The sequence below is a fragment of the Myiozetetes cayanensis genome, unplaced genomic scaffold (assembly GCF_022539395.1).
Source record: "Myiozetetes cayanensis isolate MyiCay16 unplaced genomic scaffold, myiCay2020 scf13, whole genome shotgun sequence".
NCBI classification, from domain to species: Eukaryota; Metazoa; Chordata; class Aves; order Passeriformes; family Tyrannidae; genus Myiozetetes; species Myiozetetes cayanensis.
Genome location: NW_026086937.1, coordinates 9,872,507 through 9,900,154, shown reverse-complemented (window position 1 = coordinate 9,900,154; position 27,648 = coordinate 9,872,507). Strand labels below are relative to the sequence as shown.

The following is a 27,648-nucleotide window of genomic DNA, read 5'->3' as shown; positions in this document are numbered from 1 at the left end:
GAGCGGCGGGGCGGGCCGGGTCCGTTCGCATCCCCCATCCCCGCCCCGCCGCGGGAACGCGGAGCCGCCGGGCTGCCCAGCGCTCCCGGGCACCGCCAGCCCCGCAGCCGCCGCCGCCGGAGCGCCCCGGCCGGTCCCGCCGATGGCACCGCGCTGCGCCGCCAAGTAAGGGGACAGCGGCGGGGGGACGCGGGGCTGGGCGGGGGGAGGCCGGGGACCCCTGGGGGCTCACACCCCTTTCAGTCGTGGGCAAACGCTCCGATCCACGCGGGACCCCGCGGGACCCCGCACCGCGCGGGACCGGCTCGGCAGCACACGTCCGCTGCTCTCGGAGTCCGCGACCCTCTTCGGGCTGGTCGTGACCCCTCCCCGAGCGGTCTGGGGAGCGGTACAGGCGCTGGAGGAATGGGGCAGCGCTGGGGTTGGGGTGTCGGGGTTCCCGGTGCCCGGGCTTGGCTCAGCCCCTGGGAAATGCTTCCCAAAGGGTGGAGAAGGAGAGGGCAGCATCCTCTTGTCCCCAGGGTGGGGAACATGGCAGCCAGCAAGCCCCTAACGCAGCCCAGGGGCTACGCCACCTTCACTGGTGTCTCAGCATGTGTTGGTTCTCAGCTTGGCTATAAAACCACCCATCCCTTGGCTGGGCAGAAGAACAGCCTGACCCAACCGTTCCCATGTGTTGCCAGGCCAGAAAAGCTCGTTAGTGTCTTTCTTGTTAAGTTAAAATTACTGGGGCCATTGGCTTTGGAGGGCAGGAGGACTGAGGAGGTAGTCGGTGTGCCTGGCCTGCAGAAGGAGGCTGGATGCAACTTGTTCTGCAGGTTGTGTTGGGGGATGAAAGGGGAAAAGAATGTATTTCAAAGCTATCAGAATGCAATGTTATCCTACACAAGGTGTGGTTAACCCATGGGACCCACGGCTGCAGGATTTCTGCAGGGAGAGAGCCAGAGCTTTCCTCTGCCAGTTTTGTAGTGTTCCTGAAGCCCTAGGCTTGGTGGTGGGGGTGGGATCCGGGGAGAATCCTAGCCCCTAGACTGTGGAGCCAGCATTTGCCTCCCTGTCTGGCATGGGAAGGGGCTTTTCCATGAGACAAGGTCTGCTCTGGCTGGGACCTGCAGGGACAGCGGTGAGGGTACGGGTCTTGCTCCGAAGGCATCATAGCTCAGATCCAGTCTGCTCTGAACTTAACCAGCAAAATTATTCTCTAAAAAGGCAACAGCAGTAAGTCAGGAAGTTGTTGGTGTCCCTGGGGTGTGAACTGAGCTGTCCTGGCCCAGGGCGGGGGTGAGCTCCAGGGTTGCTGTTCTGGGTCCCTGCTGTCACAGGGTTGAGCCAAGCTTTCCCAGCACTCAGCTGGGAGTCGATACATCCACAGCTCAACTCCGGGTCCAGAGGGCTGGCCATGACCACTCTCCTCCCTGTGTGGGAGAGCAAGGATGCTCTGGGCACCTCTGCCAGCACCTTTCCTTTCCTTGTGCCATGAAGGTGCTCAGAACTCAAAGCAAAGTTGGTGTGAGGTACCCAGACAGCATGCCTGGCTCTGTGTGGGTGGGTGGTCAAAGGGTCAGGGGAGTGTGTAGACAGCAACAGGCTTAGAGAATAGAAAAAGCTGATCCTGAGTGTCTTCTTAGGCTGGCAAAATGCAGAAAAGTGTCTTCTCCTGTCACTGCAGAAAATAGTTTGAGCGTGACTTGGTTGGGGTTTGTTTGCTGCAGTGGGACAGGAGGGATTTACACTCCACCCACCGCCTCGGGGGCCTCTCCCCATCCAACACAAAAATAGGCTGATCTTTCCAAAAGATGGGGCGGGCAGGCTGGAAAATGCCATTCCTGCAGGGACCTGCTGTGCTTTGCCCCAGGAGGAGATGTGGCACTTGACTGTGGCTTTCTGCAGGCCTGGGCAGGGATGCAGGCAAGAGCCCAGCGTCGGGCCGTGCTGCCGTCGGGGACTCACAGCCTCTGCACGTGCCCGTGTGGTGTGCTCAGCAGGACTGTTCCCTCCTCATGCTGCATCCAGAAGCTCAAGGAGACGATGTTTTTCCTTCCCAAAGGGCATCTGAAGCAGAAATCTCCTGCGGGGCATATGCTGCAGCCCCATCCACAAGCCCCTGTGGAGCTGGTCAGAGGCTGGAGGCTCTGCCAGCACCTGGAAGCTGCCATCCCATTGCCCCTGGTTCTCTGCCCCAGCATGGGCAGAACTAGGTCCCAAACAGTAGCTTCAGTCCTGGAGACACCAGTGGGAGTCAGTGGAACAAGCCCTCCCAATGCCATGGTGAGCCCTGTGGCACTGTGGTGTGACAGAGGAGCTGGGTCCTCCATCCTCAGCAGCACTGGGCAACCAGCAGCAGGGGCTGGTGGGGAGGCTTCTGGCAGGGTGTCTGTCTGTAAAAAGAGCTCCTCTGCTGTCCCATAGCTGCTTCTGGGAGACCCCCATCCCTGGACCTTGGTGGTGCCCATGGGCAACCCTTTCTCAGGGATACTGAGATGTTCCCAGTGCCTGTGGCTTGGTCCTGCTGCTTGTCTGGGCTCCACTCACCAACGGGGACTGGCCCATGTCCAGCTCCCGCCTGGCATTTCCCTTGTTGACGTGTTTCAGGCCCTACATGGCCGGGCCCTGGCTCCCACTGAGCTGCATCTCTGCCCGCACCCGTCCATGCTCCCTATGGCACCTCCTTCGTCACCAGGGCTGGCAGGATGCTCCATGCAGCTTCCCAAGGGCTCTAGCACAACCTAATCCCCTGGGAGGGTTTGGGGGACTCCAGGCTCCCTCCTCTCCATCCTCCCCCAGCCACTTCAGCCGCCCTGAGTCACGCCACGCCGGTGCCGGTGGAGCGGCCAAGCCCACGCGCGCGGCTGGCGGGCACAGAGCGAGGAGGGGGAGAGGGGCCGCGTCCCGGTGAGTGCTTTCAGGCAGGGTAATCCGGTGTTATTTGTAACACTAGTAGGGAGCTATTTTTAGTGAGAGGCAAATTTGATTTAATAGAACATAATTTGCCGCTGACAATTCAGAGGGCAGCCAAACGAGGAGCAGCTGGATTCCTAAGGAGGCTTTTTCCTTCCCTTCCTGAAATCCAAAGCTGACTTGCCAGGAGTGGCATTTGTTATTCCAGCAATTGCTGGGGGAAAGCCCCTTGGGATAGCCCAATTAGCTCCGCTTGGTGCCGCCCCATCACCCCGTCATTAAAAGCAGCAAGGGATATTTTTGCTGCCGTCTGTTATGGGAGGGCTCAGCGCTCCCGAACTCCTTCAGGCAGCTGGAGCCAGCCACATCCCCCCCACTTTGCCTTTCCTTCTAACTAGCTCTGTGCTCTCAGCCTCTCCTTGGATAAATTTAGAATGAAGAATAGGTTCTGATCAAACCAAACAGCTCATTTGCCAGGAAACACGAAGTCTGTGTGTGTTCTCAGGGCTTCTTATGGATTGAGTTCCTCTGGACCAGTCTTGGAGATACTTTGGGATAAACCGATCATCTGGGAAAGGAGCAAACACCATGTTCTTGCTTGTGCTTTCCCCAAGATGAAGATTCCCACAAAACTGATGTCAGTGTGGGAAGACATGGGGTAGTTCTTTCCTAGCCCCACACCCATTGCATCCAGCCTGTCCCCAGTTGGTGGAGTGGAGACAAAGAACTGCCAGGATGAGCTGGGATAGCCACAGGCTGGGGGTGAGTTGCCATGGGGCCACAGGGCCCCAGTGAGTGTGGGAAGGTGACATTTCCTCCAGGATTATGTGTAGTCTCCCCACAAGCGCCTCAGGGCAGAGTAGTGAGGGCACTCCTCCCTATCCTGGGACAGCCATCCTCCCGCCACCCTGGGCAGAAGCAGCATTTTGTAGGGTCCCCAAGCTCCACAGCCCTCCAGGCAGCCTCAGAAGCAACCAAGAAGCCCCAGGCCATGGAGAGGTGGAACAAGACTCCAGCAGCTGTGTCCTCCCAGGAGGAAAGGACTGAGCAAGACTAGGCATTGTCATGATGTTTAACTCCAGCAAATGTATGCCCAGGGTTTGGTGGGCTCCTCTCCAGATGTGCAGTCACTTCCTGCAGCTGGAAAACCTCTTGGCAGCCATCCACGTGGGTGCTCAGCCCTGTGCTGCTTGCTCAGGGGTCACCATCCTCCCCACAGCTCCAACGAGGGTTTGCTCCCTTCTCTACCAACACCAGGCTTTGCCACTGGACCACATCTTGCCTGGAGCACTTGTAGCAGCTGAATATAAAGCCAAAATAGCAATAGTAAAGAAATACTGTGGAAAGCCCTAAGAATGAGGGGTGAAGTGACTGCTCCTGGTGCACCCATATGTGAATGTCCCTGGGGACACCAGGTGGGGTTAGTGTGGCATGCAGGACCTGACAACTCCCACGAATGACTCACAAACCTCAATCAAATACCTTTTTCTGTGAATGAAAAGGTACAGTCAGCTGGGGGGGTTGGCTGTTCCTTGAGCATCACCACAAGTCCTGTGATCCCTTTGCCATCTCATCCTTACTCTGCTTTCTCCAGTCCATTGGGAGAGAGATCAGGCTGGTGGAAACTGGGAGCCAACATTTAGCAGGGAAATGACGCTAAAATGAAGATCTAACTCCTTGGAGAACAACCACCTCCTCCAAATGTTGCCCTTTGCCTCATGACCAATTCAGTTAAATGAAAAAACTAATCAGTTTTGAAGTCTGAAAATGTGTGGGCTGGAGAAGGCCCCTTGATTGGGGTTTCTCTGTGACACAGATTTTTCCTTAGTGCTCAGTTTTGACTGTAGATTTTCATTTACAATGATTCTCTAAAGGTCACCACCAGCTTTAGAGGTGGTGTGAGCTGGGAGTTTCTTCTCTTTTGGATCCCCTACCTCCAAGTGCTGCATCTTCTCTAATTAATTGTGCCCTTCCTTCTGCTCCTCATGCTGGCTTCCCCTGGAAAATGCTGGGGACTGCCCCGAAGGACACCAGCACTGGGGATGGTCACACAGAGAGGTGCCCTGACCGATGTGCTCACCCCTTTTTCTACCAATCCCCCACTGCAGCCCACACACTCCCCTCCCTGTTCCCTGGAGTAGGGGTCCCCCACATCTGCAGTGGGGGGCCCTTCCCAGCTGGGAAAGCACCCTGGTGCCCCATTTCCAAGCTCAGGCACCCCCTGCCCCACGGATCCCCACTGCTGAAGGTGACTGCTCCCCGGGGCACTGTGGCAGGGCAGCCAGTGCAGCAGGACCCAGCCCCTGCCCACCATGGGCAGGGCACTGCTGACCTCCTCCTCTCTTTCTACCTCTCTCCAGGGAGGAAGGGGCTGACCAGGTGCCCTGAAGCTCTGGGGTTCGCTGCCCATGGGCTCAGCAGGATGATGCCAGCAGTCCAAGAGCCCCCCACACCCCTCACAGTGCCAGTGTGACTGAGTGGCCAGTGGGGACCTGTGGCACTGAGCCTGGCACAACAGTGCAGCAGCTGGTGGCCCTCACCACGGGCCCTGCTGCCTGAAGATGAGCGATGGCATGTGGATCTCGCTCAGCCCCACCGAGTTCGCCCAGCTCCAGCAGTACACAGACTGTGAGTACCCTCTGCCCCTCTGGGGATAGGGAGAAGGGGTTGAAAAGTCTTGTGGACCTGTGCCAGACTGGTTGTCCTACATTTTCGTAGGATCCTGCTGGAGAACTAGGTGACTCCTTAGATTTTGGATGGGGAGGCTGGGAAGGTCCCTGACCCCCAGCGCTGGCTGGTGGGGGTCCCTGTGCCTGCATGCCTGGGAGGATTTAGCTGAGCTTTGGGGCTGGACACGTGAGCACGGCTCAGTCCCTCTGAAGGCGGTGGGCTCCCACGTTCGTTAGCAAAGTGAAATGCCAACCAGGAAAGCAGACTGGCTTTTCCCAAACACACGGAGCTGCTCCACAACCCGCCTTGGGTTGCCAACCCTCTGCGGTAATTTTCCTTAGTGCTTTTGAAGAGCAACCTTCTGCAGCTCCTGCCAAGAGATGGAGGTTGGTGGCATTGCCAGAGGGGTTCTGGTGCTGGGAGCGGCTGGAGAGGGAGCCTGGGCAAAGCCCAGGGGTCTGAAAACAAGTGCTTAAGGTCCTGCCTGCCAAAGAGCCGGGCATGCTCATCACAGCAGTTGATGGAGAAGCAGTGCAGCCCAGGGAGGTGCTGAGAGCAGGGCAGGATGGGCAGAAAAGCTCAACCTGAGTGACAGGATGAAGGAAAAAAGGGGTGTAAAATCTCAGGAGTGTTGCTTTTCAGGATTGGCATGGCCCTGGGATGAGCAGGCTGCATGAAGGGAGGAGTGAGAGGCAAAGGGGACCCCAAGTGCCCTGTGAGGCTATTTTGGGGACACTGTGTATCAAAGGGATGAGGGTGGGGGCAAGTTCTCCCCAGGCCTTTGCTCACCAGCCAGAGACCTCAGGCAGGGGCAGGCAGGGATGCAGGCAGAGCTGTGTGTGCAGTATCCGTCTCTGCCTCTCATCCTGCCTCTCTGGAGGATGGGCTCTGCTTTGCTGAATCCCAGACCATAAAACACCATCTGTAATGCTGGGCTCAGAACATGGACAACATCTCGTTAATCGACAGGTGGCCAGCAAGGCTGCGGCACGGGTAGCTGCTTCCTCCCCAGGAGGGTGGCCTGGCACTGGGTTGGAGAGCAGGGCTTGAGGGTCCTCCCAGCCCTGGGGCCAGGAAACCCCCTTCTGAGCACTCTAGACATCCTAGACAGTTGTGGTCCAGTGCTGAGTTCCATCTGCAGTGGCGGGCGGGAGGATCAGAGCCAGCACAGCCCCCTCTCAGAGAGAGGATTCCACAGTAATTAACAGGGCTGGTGTTTCCAAGAACCTTTTAAATGCACATGCCCAGAGATGTGTGTGAAGGTGAGGGCTGAATGTTCCCTCATCTTGATCTTTCTTTTTTTTCTGCTTTTCCCTTTTTTCTCAATTTTGAAAGGACCGGTGTCCCTCCAGACAGTCCAGCCCTGAGGACACCCAGCCAAGGAAGGTCATTACTGCTTGTGTGGAAGTTAGCACAGAGCAATCCAAAGAGGAAGCGGCCACAGGCTGCACCAGGGGAGGTTTAGACTGGGCATTAGGGAAAATTTCTACCTCAAAAGGGTCGTCAAGCATTGAAACAGGCACTCAGAGCAGTGGTGAAGTCACCATGCCTGGAGGGATTTAAAAGCCATATAGGTGTGGGACGTAGTTTAGTGGTGAATGCAGTGGTGCTGGATTAAATGTTCGACTCCACAGTCTTAGAGGGCTCTTCCAACCTAAATGATTCCATGATTCTATGGATGCTGTTCTGTTTCTCCCTCCTGGCACCTCCTGAAGATGCCAGTGGGCAGCCCAAGGCAGTCTCTGGGATGGCTGGGGCTGCCAAGGGATGCCAGCATTCACCCAAAGCCCTGCACTGGCACAGGGACACTCAGGGATGTGCTCACCATCACCTCCAGAGCAGCCAGGACTGGGGAGGGTTGGGGCTTTCCTTGCTTTGCTCTGGGTTTGTGTTCATTTTCATACAGGTAAGAGGAAGCTCTCTATATATGTAAAGCTCCCAGGCCAGCTTTCCATAACTGCCCTGCGCTCTGGAGGTGGAAGGGGAAGCAGGGCATGGATGGCCCCTTCCAGTCATGGAAGGATCCAGAAATTGTATATCCAGCAGATATATCCCTCTGCACCATCTATGCTGATGGATGACAAAGAGTGCTCAGTGTGGCCATGCTCAGCACGGTGCCTTTGTCTCCCCAGACTCCACCAAGAAGCTCAAGGATGTCCTGGAGGAGTTCCACGGGGACGGCGTCCTCTCGAGGTACAACCCCGAACAGGTATGGCCCTGTCCTGCCAGCATTCCCCTGTGCTGCTGGCGGCTCCTGGTCCCCTGCTAGCTCCCCCAGCCCAGCTCCTACCCCTGAAAGCAGCCGGGAGAAGGCAGGGCTGGCTGACTGTCCCTCACCTCTTCCCTGGTCGTGTTCCCAGGACTTGACTCCCTGGCTGTCCTGGGGACCGTGCACACCACCTGATCCCAGTGATGTTGCCATGGGTGCTGGCAGCTGGCTGCCTTGCTGAGAGCTCTTTGGGGCATTCCCTTGCCAGGCAGAGTCTGGGAGGGATTTACTGTTCCCTGAAAAGCAAATTACTTTGCCTGTGTGGTGACGGGAGGGGTCTGTACCTTCTCACTCTCCCCCGAAGAAGGCTGGGATTATTTTCTCTGAGTGGTGCTTTCAGAGAGACCTATTAGTGTGCCAGCAGGACAGAGCCTTCCACGGGGGCTGTAATCACTAGAATCACGGCAAAATGAGGAATGTCAGTCGGCTGAACGTGGCGAGGAAGGACACAAAGCTACCCCACTGTTCCAGGGCACCGCAGGACCCTCACTCCAGCTGGGGCCACAAAAGGCGTTGGGAGGGTATCATCCCCATGCAATGGCAATGCCCAGTGGGGAAGAAGGAGGGGAGGAGACCTCAGGAGGATGATAGTCGCCAGCGGCTGGGGCAGGCTGGAGAGTCCTGCTGCTCTGCCCTTCCCTGCCACTCCCCCAGCTCTGCCCTGGCTGCTGAGCCTGGTCCCCAGCGCCACTGGCCTGGCTGAGCCACGCTGGCACTGGACATTTGTGGCCTTGCTGCCTCTGGGTCCCTTAAGGCATTGGGAATTGGGAAGCCAGCAGCTTTAGGGAGGGCTTTGTAGCTGATATGCCCGGTGAGGGGGGTTGAGGGCATGGAGCCCCTCCCCTTCCAGCCGCTCTGCACCCTCATGGTGTGCCTGGGGCACCTCTATCCTCCTCCTCTGTCTCCTCCCCAGCCCATCGACTATGAGGGCTTCCGCCTCTTCATGAAGACCTACCTGGAGGCGGATGTGCCTGAGGAGCTTTGCCAACACCTCTTCACCTCCTTCAAGCGTAAGATATGCCAAGCCTCCCCCGAGACCCAGCACCAGAGCCCCGGTGTCTCGCAGCACAGCACCCTCGGTGAGCCAGCCCTGCCACCCAGCTGGGCATGCCGGGGCACCATGGCATGGTGGGGTTGCTCCCACACTGCTCATGGGGATGAAGGTTGGGGAGTGGCACCTGAAGTGGGTGGCATCGGGGCCAGCACACAACCCAGCTCTTCTCCATCCAACGGGTGGGCTCCCAGGGCCCCGTGCTGCTCCAGGGAGTGGTTTCCCAAGGATGGGCACCCACAGGGTGCTGTGATACTGGTTCCTCCCTTTCCTCTGTGCGTTCAGAGCCCAAGTCTGCATCTATCCAGAGTGAGGTGACCCGTGCCCCTGTCACAGGTACTGGTGCAGGCAGCCACTCAGCAGCACCTGGAGCGGGTGTTGAGTGCCAAGCACCCAACTCTGCCTCCCCCAGCCCTTCCCGGGTGGATTCGTGGCTCGTGGAGACATCTACTGAAAGGACTATAAATTGCAAAAGAAAAAGGAGAACCTCCTCAGACACTGGGCTCTGGCTGATGGTGGAGGACAACATCCTCCCTGTCTGGTCCTAAGCACCATGGTGGACATCATCCAGGGATGGAAGCATTGCTGGGAGCACTGGGACAGGCAGGAGATTGAGGGGGGCACCCGTGGTGTCTCTCAGAGATCCCTGGGGCTGAGATGCTAGGACAGAGAGGCACGGGGCTAGCAGAAAGGATACAGGGTGAGCACTCACCACCCAGTTCCTGGAGTAAGGGGCACAAGCTCCCTGGTGTCATGCTGCCCCTGGGCATGTCTTGCTTTGCAGGGATCAACGGGAAAACCCTTCGAAGTGCCCTGGGAAGACACACTCCTGAGCCCAAGAGCTGTCACAGCAATGTGGCTGAGCTGCAGCCGGCATCCCTCACCCCAGCATCGATCCCCAATGCCTCCCCCAGCTGGTCCAGATCGTCCTCCCAGAAGTCCACCACTGGCACTGCTTCTGCTCACAACTCCTCAGGCTCTTCAAGGATCTCCTCCGTGTCTGTGCTCAGCCCTCAGTCACCAGGTGAGCTTGGCCGGGACTCCACATGGGGGGACGCGGGCAGTGACAAGTCCTCTGCCGTTTCCGTGCCCTGGCATTGCAGCCAGTCAGGTCCCTGCTGCCGTGGGGAATGACCTTCCAAACTCGGCGTGTTCTTGTCATCTTGACACCTTTGCTTGGCAAACTCAAGCCACCAATACCATCCCACAGAACCCCCACCAGTCAATGTCTCAATTACCCAGCAGCAGCTTGCAGGGAGGGGGAAATGGGGTGGTGAGTCATAGCTGCCCCCTACCCAGCTCCTGCCAGCCCCCGAGGAGGCAAGCACTGGGAAGGGCCCCTGTGCCAGGAGCCACCATCTGCCAAAGGCTGCTGTCGGCACGGGCGGCAGCAAGCGTGGGCTGTCCTGGCACCCCAGCAAGCTGCCTCGCTGCCCACTGAGCTTCTCTCTCCTTCTGGGTGGGTGCTTATCCCCGTCAGGACATGTCCCCATGGGCTCTGACTACTCATCCCACCTGCACGTGCAGTGACTGAGGTATGCGGGTCTGTGCCCCAGGGACTGAGTGGCAGTGCCCAGCCCTGCTCCAGCAATGGCACCCAGCCTCGGGCCCCCTTTGTGCTCCCAACCCTACTCCTGCAGTGTCACCCAGCCCCACATCCTCTCTGTGTTCCAGCTCTGCTGCTGTGATGGGCTCCAGCCCCACACCCCCTTTGTGGCCCCAGCCCTATGCCTGTGGTGCCACCCAGCCCCACGATGAGTGGGTCCCTTCCTGCAGAGTCTCCGTGTCCCACCTGAGAATGACTCCTGGCCCAGTGTCATTGCTGTGTGTGGCCTCTCTTTCTGCCCACAGGCACGAGGAGCGTGGAGAAGAGGTTACCCTTCAGCCTGCGGAAGAGCCCCAGCTCCCTGAAAGCCACCCCCCCTCCACCCCCCAACACCCTGGCCCAGGTGGTCCATCTGAAGGACATTGTCTGTTACCTGTCGCTGCTGGAGAGGGGACGAGCAGAGGACAAGCTGGAGTGTAAGTGGGACCCTGCGGTCATGCCATGTGGAGGGGGGTCACCTGAGGGGGGTTTGCCCAAGGAGGGGTGCAGAGCTGGATGTTCCTGCCCATTTGGGAAAACCACTCAGCATCCCCCTCTGCTCCTTGCTGTGTTACCCATGCCTGGCAGAGGGGCTTTACTCTGATACACCACAGCCCCAAGGTCACATCTCACCCCAGCTGAGCTGGCACAGCATTGCTCCCACCTCAGAGCCCCAGCAGCCTGGAGCTGGGTGCCTGGGGTGCCCCGGGGTGCCCTGGGGCTGAGTTCTACCAGCAGCTTCTCTCCTCCCTCCAGTTATGTTTCGCCTCTACGATACTGATGGAAACGGCCTCCTGGACAGCTCGGTGAGCCTTCCCTGAGAGACAAAGCAGGGGCAGCCCGGGGGGTTGGAAGCATGCAGGGCACTACTGAGGTGCCCACTCCCAAGGTGAGGTGCTCTGAGCTGAACACCGATATGGGAAGGGAGGAGGAAGGCAGCAGCTGGACCACAGGGCTGGGGGACACATGCCAGCTCCACTGCATCCAGCAGCAGCGAGAAAAAATCCACCCAACGAGGAATCGTAGCTCTGCGTCAGGTCATGGTGTTTCAGAGAAGCAAAAGTGCACAGCTCCTTCTCCCTTGGGATATTTTCTCTTTGTTCTTTGGGTATCACCCTTGAAACCTGTTGGAAATAAAATCTGGTTTGTCAGAGTAGTTTTTCCCGGGGAAAACCCACTGCAGATTTTCTTGCAGGTTTTCAGGGCAGAAGACAACTCTCAGCACCCACTGAGGACTGGGGTGTTGCTGCCCCTCCTGTGCGGGTGGGGACTGGGGTGGCCTTGGCCACATGGGAATATAAACCTGATACATCTCCAGTTTGGGGGCTTGGGGCTGGATGCTCTGCTTGTGCCTGAAGCCATTCCTAAGCATTGGGCACCACTGTCTCTCTGTGCTCAGGAGCTGGATCGTATCATCAACCAGATGGTGCATGTGGCTGAGTACCTGGAGTGGGACTCCACTGAGCTGAAGCCCGTGAGTGCTGGGGGCAGCTGGGGCAGGTGTGGGGACCCACAGCCAGAGCTGTGGCTGGAATCACCGTATCTCTACATTTTCTTCCTCCTCCAGATCTTGAAGGCAATGATGGAGGAGATAGATTACAACCACGATGGGACCGTGACGCTGGAGGAATGGATCCGGGGTGGCATGACCACCATCCCCTTGCTGGTCCTCCTGGGGATGGAGACGGTGAGTGCCCCCACAGGGACCCGCTTTGGCTGCATCCAGCCTGCCTCCATCAACAGACTACACACTCATACAGCACCACACAGCCCCACCCTGGTCCCCAACTCTTTTGACACCCCCACCCTGCGCCCTGTACTCCCAAATCTTCCCAAGCTCAGTTCTGAGCTGCAGTCACTGCCAACTGCCATGCCCAAGAAGGCTGGGCTCACTCCTTGCAATTGCAGCATAATCCAGTTCAATGAATATTGAATCAAAAATTAAGGTGAGCACCTAAAATGGTAACTCCTCTTATGGGATGAGCTTCAAAGAGCAGAGGTGGGGTGGTTGGAACCCCCCTTATTTCTCTATGGTGTTTTTCTATCCTTTTGGCCTTCATTTCTTTTCAGGTGCATCCCTGGCCATTGGGTAATAGTTTGCAGGGAAAAATCTATGGTTTTGGTCATGGTGCTCATACTTTCCATGGAGAGGTGGGGGTGGGGGACAGGCTTTCTGGAAGGAAATTTCAAGAAAGCAGGGACTTTTAAATGTCTCCTGCTTTGCCTGGCCCCAGCTGTAAGAGTCTTGTGTTTTTGTCACCCCATGGTGGTGATGGCCTGGCCCCAGATGTGGTGTCACCTTCCTGTCAGCCACCAAGATCCTCCCTGTGGCTGGGCTGTGCCGAGGGGCCATGGGAACTGGAGATTGTGCCTGGAGCTGGACGTGCCCAGGGCCTGCATGCTTGGAGAAACACCAAGGGGAGCAGGGGAAGCCCATGATCCTGCTGGAAGTAAACCCCCACAAACACAGTGAGGGGTTTTAGGGGATGAAAAGCTGATAAAAATGGTGGGCTGAGGGGTCTGGAACCCCCAGAAGCAGAGGAGTGACCCCCCACCCTCCACTCTCCTGCCCTGCAGAATGTGAAGGATGATGGGCAGCATGCCTGGAGGCTGAAGCACTTCAAGAAACCTGCCTACTGCAACTTCTGCCGCACCATGCTGCTGGGGGTCCGCAAGCAGGGCCTCTGCTGCTCCTGTAAGTCCTGGATCCCTGCCAGCATGTTTCACCCCCAGCCTGGCAGCTCCCACTCTGTCCAGTGCCCTGGGGAGGGGGACTGGTCACTGTTAGTGCTGAGCCCTGTGGGTGCTGCAGGGTGAGTGGGGAGGGGACAGCTCGACAGCTCCCATGCTGGGGAGAGATGCTCACCACCTTCTTCGTGGCACTTGGGGATATGGTTTATTTGTGGCCTTGGTAGTGCTGGGGCAACAGTTAGACTCAATGGTCTTAGAAGGCTTTTCCAACCTAAGTGATTCTGTGGCTCTGTGATTCTTCTCTCTCACCAGTCTGCAAGTATACAGTCCACGAGAGGTGTGTGTCCAAAGAGATTGCCTCCTGCATCAGCACCTATGTTAAATCCAAAAGAAACACAAATGTGAGTAGACAGCCAGTGCATTTCTGAGTCACTGTGTCTCCTGGCCCCTTGGTCTCCTGCTCTGATCCCGCATGGCTCTGTCCTCTGGGATTTGCCCCTCTCATCCTGGGCAGCAGCTCACGGGCATTCCCAGCATCCAAAGCCTTGCTAGATGCACCCTTTCCTCAGTCCCCAGACACCCACAGGGCCTGAGCCCCGAGGTTTGCCATGGTTCCAGACTGGGAAACAGGTGTCCCTGCTGTGCTGCATGGAACAGCAGGAAGGGAAGTCAGCTATGCGAGGGGCTGGATTGAATCAGTCAGCATCCCTGCAGGACAAGCCTCTGAAATTGTGGCAGTCGCCCTTAGCAGGAGGGAGATGCCCGTGGATCAGTCGTGTGCCTGCAGTGTCCCCCTGTGCCCTGCAGGTGATGCAGCACACCTGGATCGAGGGCAATTCCCCTGTCAAGTGCGACAGATGTCACAAGAGCATCAAGTGCTACCAGGGCATCACCGGCCTGCACTGTGTCTGGTGCCAAGTCACTGTGAGTACACGAGGGCTGTGGCACCCACAGTGCCCCCTGCGCGGTCAGCCCTGGGGAGGAGAGGCTCACAGGCAGGAGATGGCAGGAGTCCCCTGCTTAACATCCCTTTGTCCTGCACCTCCAGCTCCACAACAAATGTGCCTCCCATGTGAAGCCAGAGTGCGACGGGGGCCCACTGCGGGACCACATCTTGCTGCCATCCTACATCTGCCCGGTTGTCCTGGTAAGTGTCCCTCTCATTCCAGTACGTGAGCCTCTCGTAGTGGTAAGTGCCTCCCTTGTCCTGGTAAGTGTCCTCCTTGCTGCCAGTGATAGGAACCCATCAGGGCATCACTGGGGCCAGCCTGCCTCCCCCAGCTGCTGGCGCTGCCTCCTGGGGCAGTGTGGGCATCCATACCTCTGTTCCCCAAAGGACAGGCAGTCCCACTGCCGACGATCGGAGAGCGACTCCCCTGCCAGCACCACCCCCGAGGACACCCAGGGCTTCAAGTTCAACTCCACCACAGTGGATGGGCAAGGACTGCAGGTAGGTTTCTGCACTGGGCTGCATGTAAGCTCTGCCGCTGAGCCCTGCAGCAGGCAGGAATTCACAGCTGCATTTTCTGCCTTCCAGATCAGCCCCCGGCCTGGGACTCACCCACTCCTGGTGCTTGTGAACCCCAAGAGCGGAGGAAGGCAAGGGGAGCGGTAGGTGGGGTCCTGCCCAGGGAGAGCATCCCACCATGGCTGGGGGCTGCTGGTCCCTTGTGCATCACTCCTGGTGTGGGACTCAAATCCGCAGCATTCCTCACGCCTTTCTCTTCCCAGAGTCCTTCGGAAGTTTCACTACCTGCTCAACCCACGCCAGGTGTACAACCTGGACCGCGGCGGGCCCGCGCCAGGGTATGGAGTCACTGCAGCTGATCCTTTGCCCTCTCCCGCCAGCCCCTGCTCCCCCACCTCACACCTTGTCTCTCCTGGCTTTCTCCAGGCTGAACTTCTTTCGGGACACTCCAGATTTCCGTGTGCTGGCCTGTGGAGGGGATGGCACGGTGGGTTGGATCCTGGACTGCATAGGTGAGCAAGGGACAGCTGTGTTCCTACAGAGCATCGTCTGCCTGCATCCTTGGTGATCTGCCACCGATTCACAATATTCCCAGTGTGAAACTGGAGGGGGGGGTCTGACAAGAGCATCATCCCAGGCTGCTGGCCAAGGAGGGACATGGAGAGGAGCAGGGAATAAGCCTTGTCAGCCCCAAACTTCCTCCCCTTGAATTGCAGATAAGGCGAACCTGGTGAAGCACCCGCCGGTGGCCGTCCTGCCCCTGGGAACGGGCAATGACCTGGCACGGTGCCTGCGCTGGGGAGGAGGTGAGGCCAGACAAGCGTTGCCCAGGGGGTGCCCACACTGCCCAGGGGGACCCTCTAGTGTAGCTGGGTGGGTGCCCTCCCAGGGCAGAGAGGACTCCTGGGCTCCTGGGATGTGGTTAGAGCTTCATCCCAGCCTGGTGCCTCCAGGCACCCCTTCCAAAAAGAGCAGCCACTGCTTTCTCACCCCCCCCTGCAGCTGGGTCCTGCCCAACCTTTTCCATCTGAAGAGCCCCACCATTAGCCAAAACCTCTGCCACTGCTGTGAGGATGTGGCATAGCAGCAGCCCCAGGCTCCCCCAGGTGCTTGGCACTCAACTATGACATGGCTGTGCTCCCCTTCATCCTCCTTCATCTTCCTCTTTCCCTTCCAGGCTATGAAGGAGGAAACCTGATGAAGGTCCTGAAAGACATTGAGCACAGCACAGAAGTGATGCTGGACCGCTGGCAGATAGATGTTATTCCCAGTGACAAGGAGGCTAATGGAGATCCTGTCCCATCCACTATCATCAACAATTACTTCTCCATTGGGGTGGTGAGTTCCATGAGGGAGGGAGGAGTCTTTCCCTCCCTGTTCCTCCTTGCTCACATTCCCAACCTACCTCCATCTCCTGGTCTTGTTTTTCTGGTTTTATTGTCATTTGCAATGGCAGCATTTAGATACAAAGCAGGCATGGGATTTCTCTCTTACTCTGGGAAGAGTGTGAAAAGAGCTTAAGTGGGGTTCAGGGAAGTTTGGGGTCCCAGGGATGAGGATACTCCACCTGCCAAGACAGCACCCATCAGCAAAGTCCTGTTTTGGTGCTCAGACCCACGTTCCCCCATGCTTTCCTGACCCAGGGGAGTCTGGCAGCCCCGTGCCTCAGGGGTTTCCCCCAGTGCTGGGGGTCAATCCTGACAGCGGGAGGGCTTTGGGGAAAGCCCTTCTCTTCCCAGGGGCTTGCCGCACTTTTGTCCTGGACCAGGGGTGCCACCATGGTGTGGGTTATTGACTTGCAGCCCTGTGGGATGCTTCCAGGTTCACGTCAGCTCTTGCTAATGCCAGGGGGTGTCACTGTAGGTGGCATTTGGTGACAGCTTCTGAGTTGGACTTAAACACCCCCACCCTGCACAAGGAAAGGTTGTGATGAGCTTCAGGAGAGCTACCACCCTGCTAGGGGAGCTGTCAAGGTGCAGGGTGTCCCTGGAGCCCCACTGCCCTGCCGGTAGCCCTCTCTCCTCCCTCAGCATCCCCTCCACGTGGAGCCTCTGTGATGAGGGAAGGAGGCCAAGTGCACTAATTACATCTCACTTTTAACAAGCTTTGGGAGGATCCTGGCTGAGGGTCCCTCCATCGCCTTGGTACGGCCCCCACACCGTGTCCTTGTGCCACGGGGGCCAGCCACGAGCACGACGAGCTGAGCGCCCGTACCTTGGCGTATGCCCACAGAGCACAGAGGTTCTGTTTCTCTGCTGTGCCACTGATGTCTCTGTGCTCCCACTCCCCACAGGATGCCTCCATCGCCCACCGCTTCCACATCATGCGAGAAAAGCACCCTGAGAAATTCAACAGCAGGTAACAGCTTCCCAGGGGTCCCCCAGAAAGCTGGGTGTGGGGGGACGCCCTAGCGCTGCCATTCATCATGCCAAGGGGACTTTGTGTTCTTTCAACCTTAGGGGACAGGCAGGGCATGCACAGGGCATGGTGGGGGGCCAGGGCCAGGCATGGCAGGGGTTTGGGATGCTCCTTCAAGCCCCGTGTTGTGTGTCAGGCTGCTTGAACTTGGCCACGCACTCACTTACGTTCATTCATGCTTTATAATTAGCATGGAATTCCAGGACGGGCAGGAGCAGGCCAGGCAGTGAGGGCAGGGCAGGCAGCAGGTCACAGCTCGCTCCTGCTGTGCTTGGGGCATATGGAAATGGGGCGATGGCAGCAGGAGCTGTGGCTTGTGACCCCCATCCTCAGGTTCAGAAATACCTGCTAGAAAAATCATGAATGGACAAAAGTGCCTGGTTCTGCCCTGAAATTCAGCTTCCCTCAGCTTATAGCTCCTCACAGCTTACAGCCTCCCCTCAAAGCCTGGCACAGCAACTGATGCAGGGGATGAGCCATGGTCAGGGGCTTCCTGACATAGTGCCAGGAGGGTTCTGAGGTGTGAGACATCCCCTCCATGGGCTACCCCATCTCCGGCAGCCTTGTCGAGATACACCAGCATGACCCATGTCAAGGGAGCACCCAGCATCCCCCTTTATAGGGTGTCTGAGCCAGGTCTGCCTGAGCCACCCCTGGTCCCATCACACAACTCCCTATGGTCATGATGCTGGCAGTCCCTCTCCAGAATGGCTTGTGTCTCCATCCATGGCTCATGTCCCCAGCACAACAGCTCCAGACAATCTCTGGCAGCGCATCTTGCTGCTGACTGGGGCAAGGCCCGGCTTCCAAGCAGGATGCTGACATGTCTTTGTGCCCCAGGATGAAGAACAAGCTGTGGTACTTCGAATTTGGAACATCGGAGACCTTTGCAGCCACCTGCAAGAAGCTGCACGACTATGTTGAGGTGGAGGTGGGTTTCCTGGGGTGGTCCCTGGCTCCAGCCATGGCATAAAGGCTTTCTGGGAGCTGTTGGCCGTGGGTCCCTCAGGCAGGGCTTTTGATTGTTTGGAGAGAGGGTGCCACCATGGCTTTGACCCCTCACGGTGGCAGGAGGACACAGTGGCTGGCAGGACCCCCCATTCCACCACCGGCACTTGCTGCAAAGCCAGCCAGCTGCAGGCAGAAGAATAAGCCTGTATTCCCCACTTCCAGCTGTATTTGAGAGCGTGCCTGGAATATTCTCTCTATAAACTCTGTGCTGCTCCCAGCGCTCGTTGGATGACATGGAAACAGCCTTTAATTAGAGCCGGGAGGAGTGCTCGTGGTTGCTAAGAGCGCTGTCACTTCTCCGGAGGCGCTGGGGGGTTCGGCCGTAAACTTCCAGTCTCTCCTTATCTCCAGATAAACCACCCTTGTGTAACTTAGGCTGGAGGGCAAGGGGAGAAAAGTAGTGCTTGCTGCAAGAGACTGGTGGGAAGTCAGAGCAGGTGGTGGGCACAGGGGTGCTGGTGGTGGGCAGAGAGTGGGCAGAGCCTGGAGAGCTGACCCTGCAGACGTGGGGCCATGGGCAGAGCAATTTTTATGCCAGTTTCTAGACAGGGAGTTTCATCCCTTCCCAAAGCCCGAGATGGGTAGCTGCACCCATGGAAGCTGGTGGGAAGGGGCAAGAGCAGCATCAAAACCATCTCACCCCTTCCCCATCCATGCAGCAGTGTCCCAGGGTGGATGAAGTCTGTCTGTGGGGTTTAATGCTGCTGAAGATGGGCACGAGGTGCCCCCTGTTCCTTGCCAGGTGCTCTCCACCAAGCCTCCCCACCAGCTGAGCCCACTGGCAGGAAAGTGTTAATCCCACAGTATACGAAGTTGAAAGCAGCAGCCTGTCCTCCCTTGGCTCCCAGGCAACTGTCAGCCTTGCAGAGAAATGGCAGTTTTGTTTTGGAAATTGGCACTCATTCCCTCTACGACTCCTGGAAATGAATTTGCTTTTTCCCCCAGCTGCAAATTTCTCCTTCCAGCCTCGCTGCCAGCACGCCGTCAGCTGCCCCTGCTCAAAGGGCCCATTGTAGCTCGTTGGCACGCAAACCAGGGAGGACTCCACAGGGAGAATTGCTCCTGCCCGTGGATGTGTGGGCAGGCGTGGGCAGCTGTGGGCAGGAACAGGCTCCTGCAGCATCCCGTCGTCCCACACCCTGGGCAGCCAATTCACTCCCATCCCACCGTGGCTGGGTTGGTTCCCGCTGCCTTGCAGGCAGGTGGGAAAGGTGCCTGCAGTTGGGGGTGATGCTCAGGGTATGTCGTCCATCACACAAGAAATTGGAGCCCTTTCACTTGGTACCCACTGCTCAAGCGCTGAGGTCTTTTCTCGTCCTACAAATCACAATATCATTAAGATGTATTGAGAATGAAATGATTTACATCCTTTCCAAGCCTTGGAGAGATAGTTCTTCCCTCTCAGACTAGAAGATTCCTGCATTTTGCTTTCAGTGCAAGGCTAAAAATAAGATCCCGCAGCATCAGGGCAGGCAGAACGGATCTGACACACTGAGGTGTTTGCTTGTGTGAGCGCCCAGCTCCGCATGCACGGGGCTGGTGTCCTCAGTGTCGGCCAAGAGGGTGGTAAAAATAAGATCCAAACCTTTGCTAGAGGAAAACAACTGGAGTCAGAGCAACAGCGGGGGCTTATCAGCCTGTTTCATTCCTCTTGGCACAGCAAGTGAGAGCAGAGATGCCTCTGCATCACCAAGATGCAAGGAAAAAGCTGTGCTGGGATTTGCTGAGGCACAGAGTCGCAGGTAGAGAGCAGATGCCTCAAGGAAAATAGGAATGCTCTAGAGAAATTCCAGTTGGAGAGAAAGCAGCTGCTTCCACCAGAGGTATCTAGGAAGGGGATCTATGTCTGGGTAGTGTGAGAAGACCTAAAGTTAAGAAATGCATTTCCATGGCTGCTCCCTTCAATCCTGGAAATGGATATTTTTCCTTTTACAGGGAATTTTCAGCCAGGGCAGTCCTACTGTACTACAGCAAAACCTGGGACGCCAGTCCTGTGTACTGTCTTGTGGTTTTCTCTCTAAAACCTGACATTTTTCCCTCTGACAACTTTCCCATAATTTCCTTCCAGCCTCATTTCTAGTTTCCTAGTGTCTCCTGAAGACAAACTGGTTTGAGCTATTTTTTGGGCAGCCAAACTTTCCAGTTCTTTGGAGTCAGTTTGAACAAGGGGAGGTGGGGAAGCATGTGCTGGAGCTCCTTGGATGCAAGTCACTTCAGGGTTGAGGTGGTGTTGCCTCCTATTTTGGGTCACAGCACTGAGCCTAGCCAAGGTTTTATGTGGTCTCCCAGGACTCTGCTTTTTGAAACTGCCATTTTGGACATGTAGTAAAATTCCTATGGAAACAGAGGGACAGCAGCACAAGGAAGGTGACGTGGTGTTTGTCATATCCAGGAAAGCAAAGTGTTGGTGGGGGAGGTGTTTGTTTGCATCTCCAGCCCCAGTCACCCCAGGGAACTATCCAGTGTCACACTGTGCTCCTGGGTGGGAAGAGGAGGCTGGGCTGCGTGGTGATGGGCACCAGCTCCCCAGCCCCACGTTCTGACACTGCCCACGTACCTGGCAGTGTGACGGGATCCTGCTAGACCTGAGCAACACGTCCCTGGAGGGCATCGCTGTCCTCAACATCCCCAGCATGTACGGTGGCTCCAACCTCTGGGGCGAGACCAAGAAGCAGCGTGGTTACAACCGGCTGGGCAAGAAGGCACCAGAGAAGCTGCCCGGCACGGTGGTCACCGATGCCAAGGAGCTGAAGTTCTGCGTGCAGGGTGAGCAGTGTGCGATAGCGGTGTGTGGGGTTAGCACGGGGCACTGGGCACCCACCAGCTCTGCAACAGCAACACTGCAGGGGTTGTTATTGGCTCACTGTCTTTTGGGGTGCCAGGGTAACTCCACAGTGTGGCAAAGGAGGAGCTGGAACAGAGCTGCAGAGCTGGCATCGAGGGCTTTTGTAAGCATCTCTTCCCAGGCTCTGCCACAGTGGTGCCAGTGTGGATGTGGGGTTCAGGAGCAGCACAGTACTCACACTGTGCCCTGGCCAGCACCTTGCACCCACTGCTGCAGCCACCTGAGCTGTCCTCATGGGCAGGGGCAGCCTCAAATGCTGGCAGTATTCCCCAGTGGATAACAGTGGGTTAGAAAGCAGCCAGCAAAATAGTCAAAGTGTGTGGATTTTCCACCCACCACCTCCCACAGCCTGGGGCTGGGGTTGGAAACAGCCCCCCTGTGATGACACTGCCAGGATGGCAGTGTCATATCCCAAGCCATTGCTGGCTCTCCCTTGCTGGATGAGCCAGTGGGAACAGGCAGCAGGGAGTGGGACATAGCAAAAGCCAGTCCCAAAGGCACTGCAAGGGACAGCAGAGTTGGTACCCTGGGAACAGCCCCACTTGTGGATGGGTAGGACGGTATGGGAGGCTCAGAGGGCTTCTCAGGGGTGGAGTGGCAGGGGTGTGTGAAAGGGAACCCTGAAGGATCGAGTTGTGCCAGAGCTGGGTGCCCTTGCTGGCGGCCCAGAAGAGCAGGATGAGCTGGGATAAGGGGCTATACCCTGGGATTTGAGCAGATTTCTCACAGTGAGGATTCTGCCATGCATGCTGGCTCCTGGGAGGCTGCAGCACCCCTGGGCATCCAGGGAAGGGGTGTCACCATTTCATACAATGCAAACAGTCAAAGGGCTGATGGGGATCTGAGCTGGCACCCTGGAGCGATACAGGCACAGGTGCTATTGCAGACCAGGAGTGTTTCTGCTCCAGAGATTTTGGATAGCAGTGTTGCCTAGCACTGCAAACACCCAAATTGGTGTTCTTGGGACACAAAGAACATCAGGACACATCCCCACAGTGCCACCAGCCCTGCTGCACTTCAGGACAGCCAGCAGCCCTGGTGTGCTGGCCCTGATGTTTCACATGACAGCGGAAGGCAGGGGATCCCTGGTGACGGGATCTCAGACCACTCTCTCTTGCAGACCTCAGCGACCAGCTCCTGGAGGTGGTGGGGCTGGAGGGTGCGATGGAGATGGGGCAGATCTACACGGGGCTGAAGAGCGCAGGGAAGAGACTGGCCCAGTGTTCCTCCGTCACTATCAGGTATTTGTCCCTGTCACAGCCAAGCACCCAACCAACAGCGAAACCTGATGCCTGTGTCACCCCCTGTTCCCTCTCTTTGTGCTTTGCAGGACATCCAAGCTGCTGCCCATGCAGGTGGATGGGGAGCCCTGGATGCAGCCGTCCTGCACCGTGAGTCCCTGGGGAGGGGGCAGGAAGCGAGGGTGGGCAGGGGCTGGCAGGATGTTGGGATGGGGCAGCAGGTGCTGGCAGGATGGTGGGATTGGACAGCCTTGTCTCCTGGTGACAAAGCCTCTGAATTTGAAGGAAGGCTTCTACATTTGCTGGTGGGTGGCCGCAGAGCCCAACCAGCTGTGACTGTGCCCATGAAGGCCCTGCACTCATGACAAGCCATTGTGGGAGCTGTGGGGACAGGGACACGCTCATCCCTTTCTGGGTCAGTGGACACAGGAGTGTCCCTTCCTGCGGGAGCTGCAGTGGTGTCCCCCACCGTTTGGCAGGCAGCTTGCCCAGAGGATAAATCCTCTTCCCATCCCAGGACTGCCTGGATGTGATTCCAGAGCTCTTTGCCGTGGTGCTGGGTGCTGAGCTGCTCCCAGCTTGCTGGAGTCTCTTCCCTGGGTCCTGGGGCTGGAGGATGCCCAGGAGGGCTCAGAGCCCAGGACCCCCTTACTGAGCTAGGTTTTTCCACTTCTTTTTAGGTCAAAATTACACATAAAAGCCAGGTGCCAATGCTGCTGGGCCCGCCCCAGAAGAGCAGCTTCTTTTTCCTGAGGAGGAGAAGCCGAACTCGGGATTAAACAGCATCCAAGGAGCTGCAGCCCGGAGGTTCCCAGCGTTCCAGCCACCGCCTGCTGCAGGGGGTCCCCAAATCCCTATTCTGCTGCTGGGACAGAAACTCCCCCCCCCCAAGCCCAGCAGGGATTACTTATCCTGGAAAGATCTTGGAGGCTCCTTCCCAACCACCTCAAGCATCTTCTCCAGCTGGGATGGAAGCAGTGGGTGAAGGCAGACTGGCATACAGGGAGCACATTTGCTGGAGCAGCACCAGGACTGGGATTTTTTTCCCTTTATTTAAATACCCCCCAGCCGAGCTGCGAGTGAACGTGTTCCTGAGGCAATGCCGAGCTCCACTTATTTATTTTTCACCCTCCTGAAGGCCATTGGATGTCTTGTTGCACTGGCTCTTTGTCCTCCAACCCTTGCAATGGGAGGAATTATTTATTTCCTTAACCTAGAGGAGCTGTCTCAGCCACTCACCTCTCTGCTGTGGGGTTTAAGAGAGATGCAAAGAGCCATTGGTGCCAGCCCTGTGATCCACAAGGCGTGGGATAGGCTGGGGACTGACTGTGCACAGGGACAGCTGTGGGGTGGATGGAAGGAGACTGTTTTGATGGGGAAATGGCAAAAAAAGGAATTTTGGGGGGAGCTGCCAATCCTGGGAAACCCTTGTGCCCCAGTTCTGGGCTTCATGTTCATATTTATGTATTTATTTAGCAAACTTTGGTGGAACTTTGGGGGTCACCTTTTTATGAGCCCAGATGGGACACATATACCACCTCCCTTCTCTGCTGGCTGTCCTCCACGGCACCTCCTTCCACACGGACTTTCCTCTCTCCTAAAGCCTGCCAGCCAGCATCAGGGGCTGGGGACCCTGGGAGGAGACATACAGAAGCTCTTCTCACTTGGAGGTGTCCCTGCTACCTTTTGACACATCTGCACATGTGCTTCACCAGGCTGGTGCTTTTCCAGTGCAACCGGTGCTGCCTCTTATGCTCCTGGATGGCTGTAGGGAGAAGGGGAGAGCAGTTGCACCTCAGTTTCTGTATGGCCAGGTCTCTCTGCAACCCACTCCAAATCCAAGGAGTCTCGCAGTTGCTGCTGCCTGCACAGCTGCCAGAGCCCAGCTGGGATGCATGAGCAGGTTTTGGTGGTGTCACCCACGGATGGACAGATCATGCGATGCAGCTTCTCCCCAGGATGCACAGGGACCAGAAAATAGATGAATACATGGAGGCTGTGGCGGTCTGGATGTGCCCCCAGGACTCGGGAGCTGGCAGGACTGGCCCATACAAAGGGCTGCTGGTTGCTTCTGCAGGCAGCCACTGCCTCCAGAGATGGCTCTGAGTGCGGGACACACGCAGATCCTGAATCACCCCTGCTCCCAGGCAGCTCCCTTGGCTCTGGTAGAAGCTGCTGTGCTGCTGTGAGCAAGCTGGGAGCAGTGTGTGCCCCACTGATGTCGCCTCTGGCAGGAAAACCAATTCTTGTCCCTACTATGCCCCTGCCACAGGGCTGGGACAAGCCACCCTGTCCTCCCCAGTGTCCTAGTGCCCATCCTGCCCCTCCTGATGCTGCAGGTCCCCATTCAATAGCATTCCTCTGGCAGTGCAGAGGGTGTTATGTTTTGGAGTGAACAGTGAGCTGAAAGGGAACTGTTCATGACCTGTATACGCAGGCACACTTCACCAGCAGTGCATAAATCCACCCTCCTCCTCCTCACCCGAGGTGGCTGTTAATGAGTAGCCAGGTGAAAGCAGTTGGAGTGAGGCCAAACAAAACCCAAGTCCCATGAACCAGCAGCCTCCATTTCCCCAGCCCACTCCCGAGGGCAGCAGCACCTCACAGCCCCCCTCTTGGGGAGGGTGAAAGAAACCACTTCTGCCATCTCCAGAGCTTTGCCAGCAAGAGGGCAAGCTTGTTCTGTGGGATGGCAGCACACAAAGCCAACAGGTTTGGTTCCACTTCCCACCCAGCCTCAATGCAGGGTTTTATCCCAGTGCCTACATGGAATCAGCAGTGCTCCTTGCCCCTGGTCACGGTTTGCTGGGCTCGGGGCAAAGAGCAGCACTGGGGTCCCTGCTGTGGGTTGCTGTTGGTGGTGGTGGAGCCAGGGGAAGCAAGCCCATGTGCCCATGCCTGCACCCATGGGTCTGGCAGCACTGCGGGCAGGGAGTGCTCCTCTGAGCCTAAATCCAGGGGGGAGCACTCAGCCATATGTCCTGCAGGGCATGGAGAGCCCAGGGCCACCAGTGGGACAGCGATAGGCCAGCACTGGTCTGCCAGGAGTGGTGGCAGAGACATTACCTTTGATGGTCAGGGAGAGGGTTCCTGCCGCCTGCCCCACGGGACATGGCTCCTATCTGCTCCTGCCCTGCCAAAGGCATGGTTCAACGGGCATGGCAGCTCCCAACCTCCTTAGTCTGAGGATGCAAAGGTCCCCAGCCTTGGAGGGACCCTGCAGCCCAGCTGTCCCTTGCTCTGGGAAGGAATATGCCATTCAGCTGAGGGACACTTGAGGCTCTGAACCTCTCTGTTCCCCTCAGTGTCTCCCAGTTCAGCCCAGTTCCCGAGGGCATGGGATGGAACAGAACCCCCGAACAACAGTGTCTGGTGCCAGTGCTGCACTGGGGGACTCCCGAGAGCTGGGAACTCCATTCCCACGGGACCCCAGCCCCCTCCTTCCGCTGTGTGTGTAGCTGTGGTTGCCTGCATGGAATGGCGTCCGTAGCGTAGCGCGTGTTACCGTGTACACCTGGACTGCTGTGGGCTTGCCTCTAATAAAGATGGTGATGAACATCTCGGCTGGGCCTGGGGTGAACGAGGGAGATTCCTGGCCGGATGTGGGATCTTCGCCTTCAGGGACTGAAACAGGTTGTGCCCAATCCAGGGTGCCGGGGCTGAAGGGTTGTCGGCAGCGGTAGCACGATGGAGCGGCGCTCAGTGGGAGCTGCATCCGGCTAAATTTGGAGCCTGCAAAAATTTTTTTTTTTTCCCAAGTAGGTTCTAAATTTAGCAGGCACCGATCTCCAGCCCCCTCCCAGCCTTGGCTCTGCAGGGGCTTTGGCTCTTCCCAAGGCACTCCTATGGCCTCTCACTTGCCTGTCCCACAGCTGCACTCGGCCCCATCACCTCTCCCTGTCCCAGGGGTACTGAGCAGCCCCCGGACAGTGCGTGGCTGCGGCCAGCGTGGGTTGCACACTGTGCCCCCCAGCTCTGCGGTGACCCAGCTCGTCCCAACAGCCCGCCGTGCTCCCCGGACCGGGTTTTGCCACCCACCCGCCCATGTGTCATCTGCTAATTTTACCTGCGGTGATTTAATCCTGGTTGCCTTCGTGCAGAGGGGAAATGAGAGCACCAGCGCCTGCAGAGCCCCCCGGGAGCAGGCTCCGAGCAGCAAGGACACCCCGTGCCCTCTGTGCACTTCCTGCCCCCAGCACGCAGGCACCCAGCGGGCGGTGTATCCTGGCAGCCCCCCCGCCATTCCACCCAGGACACGATGGCATATGTGTCACCTGCCAAGACCAGCATTATCCCTGGGGGGTGGAGTTGGCCCTGGAGGTCTCTGGAAGCTCATCAGTAACCCAACATCAACAGAAGAACTCCCACCAGCAGCCCAGAGACACACTGCACAGCTCTTGCAGGACACCGACAAGTCCATGACCTGGGGCTGAGGATTTCAAACTGGCCAGGACAGCCCTGTACCGACAGGTTTCCTAACCCCTGGGCAACTTCCCAGGATCCAAGCAGAAGTCTCCTCTCCTTCCCAAGCTGAGAAGAGCAGCTTGTAACTGAGCACTATCTCTTGTTTTTGCCTTCTCCAGCAAGAACTTCCCAGTCCACAACAATGTGAGGCCTCCGCACAGTCCATTTATCCTGTGCAAACTGCTGCATCCTCCTCCCCGAGCAGCCACTGGCAGGTCCCCATGGCGAGTCTCACCACCTTCAGTTACAGATGGGGAAACTGATGCACTTAGCATGGAAATGATGAAGTAGAGGCCCTGGCAGAGCCCCAGCAGCACCACTTTGTCCTAAACTCGTTCCCAAACCTCTGGGACATCTGCAGTCCTGCAAGGGCATGTATCCATGAACTCACTTGGAGGGATCTGTGGCTGGGGCAGCCCCAAAGCCCCTGCAGGTGGGAACTATTTTTTCCATGTCCCTTTCTCAAAGGCAACCCTGGCTCAAGGGTGCCTGCAGGGAAAAGGCTGCCCAAGCAGGCACTCAGGTGTGGGTTAACTCTGGGCTTGAAGGGGGACTCCTGTGACGCCGCCTTGCTGGTGTGAAACCACCTCCCAAGAAAGAGGAGGGGATCTCACGGCCAGTGCAGAGGGGTCTCCACTGCATGTGAGGCCTGAGGTCCATTCCATCTTTACGGCTTGCAGGTTCCTGGGCACGGTGTGCACGAACCAGGTCCCCCCGCGACGCCGGATCCGGTCCCTTGGGCTGTCCCACCAATCCCCCTCCCCCCACAAGGCCGCCCGTCAACCCCCAGCCTCACTCCTGCAAAGGGCCGCGGCCCCTTTAAATGCTGCGCTGCCGCGGCCCCACCCGCCAGCCTTTTTCCCCTTCTATTTTTTTATGAATGAAAAACGTTCCGGGCGGGGCCAGGCAAATTGCGCCACATCCATTGGTCGCTGCCGCCCCCGCCCACTCAGCCGGCCTCCAATGGTGCTCGGCGGGGCAGCGCGCGGGCGGGCGCGGAGCGGCGCTGCAGCCAATCGCATGGCGCGGGCCTCCTA

General features: G+C 57.6%; 1 protein-coding gene across 2 annotated transcripts; it reads left to right on the top strand.

The window, feature by feature from the left end:
• The first annotated feature begins 26 nt into the window (after window positions 1-26).
• LOC126636247 (diacylglycerol kinase beta-like) lies at window positions 27-25,705 on the top strand. Of its 2 annotated transcripts, XM_050308230.1 has the most exons (25): window positions 27-165; window positions 5,259-5,526; window positions 7,701-7,777; window positions 8,751-8,916; window positions 9,673-9,912; window positions 10,740-10,910; window positions 11,230-11,279; window positions 11,873-11,947; window positions 12,041-12,160; window positions 13,051-13,168; window positions 13,477-13,565; window positions 13,972-14,088; window positions 14,213-14,311; window positions 14,501-14,614; window positions 14,702-14,775; window positions 14,896-14,970; window positions 15,059-15,144; window positions 15,349-15,438; window positions 15,810-15,970; window positions 16,926-16,990; window positions 17,891-17,981; window positions 20,626-20,827; window positions 22,027-22,147; window positions 22,237-22,297; window positions 22,828-25,705. In XM_050308230.1, exons 2-25 carry the CDS (start codon window positions 5,460-5,462, stop codon window positions 22,924-22,926), a joined length of 2,628 nt encoding a protein of 875 aa, XP_050164187.1. In that variant the 5' UTR covers window positions 27-165; window positions 5,259-5,459; the 3' UTR covers window positions 22,927-25,705. The 2 variants fall into 2 exon arrangements, with proteins under 2 accessions (XP_050164187.1, XP_050164188.1); XM_050308231.1 differs by lacking the exons at window positions 27-165; window positions 5,259-5,526 and having other exon boundaries at window positions 7,701-7,761.
• The last annotated feature ends 1,943 nt before the right edge of the window (window positions 25,706-27,648 follow it).

What these genes read in the sequence shown, in the direction of transcription:
- LOC126636247 (XM_050308230.1), top strand. Translation starts at nt 5,460, where the DNA reads ATGAGCGATGGCATGTGGATCTCGCTCAGCCCCACCGAGTTCGCCCAG. An exon ending in CGAGGTACAACCCCGAACAG is followed by an intron (nt 7,778 to 8,750) that starts GTATGGCCCTGT and finishes TCTCCTCCCCAG; the next exon opens with CCCATCGACTATGAGGGCTT. An exon ending in ACGGCCTCCTGGACAGCTCG is followed by an intron (nt 11,280 to 11,872) that starts GTGAGCCTTCCC and finishes CTCTGTGCTCAG; the next exon opens with GAGCTGGATCGTATCATCAA.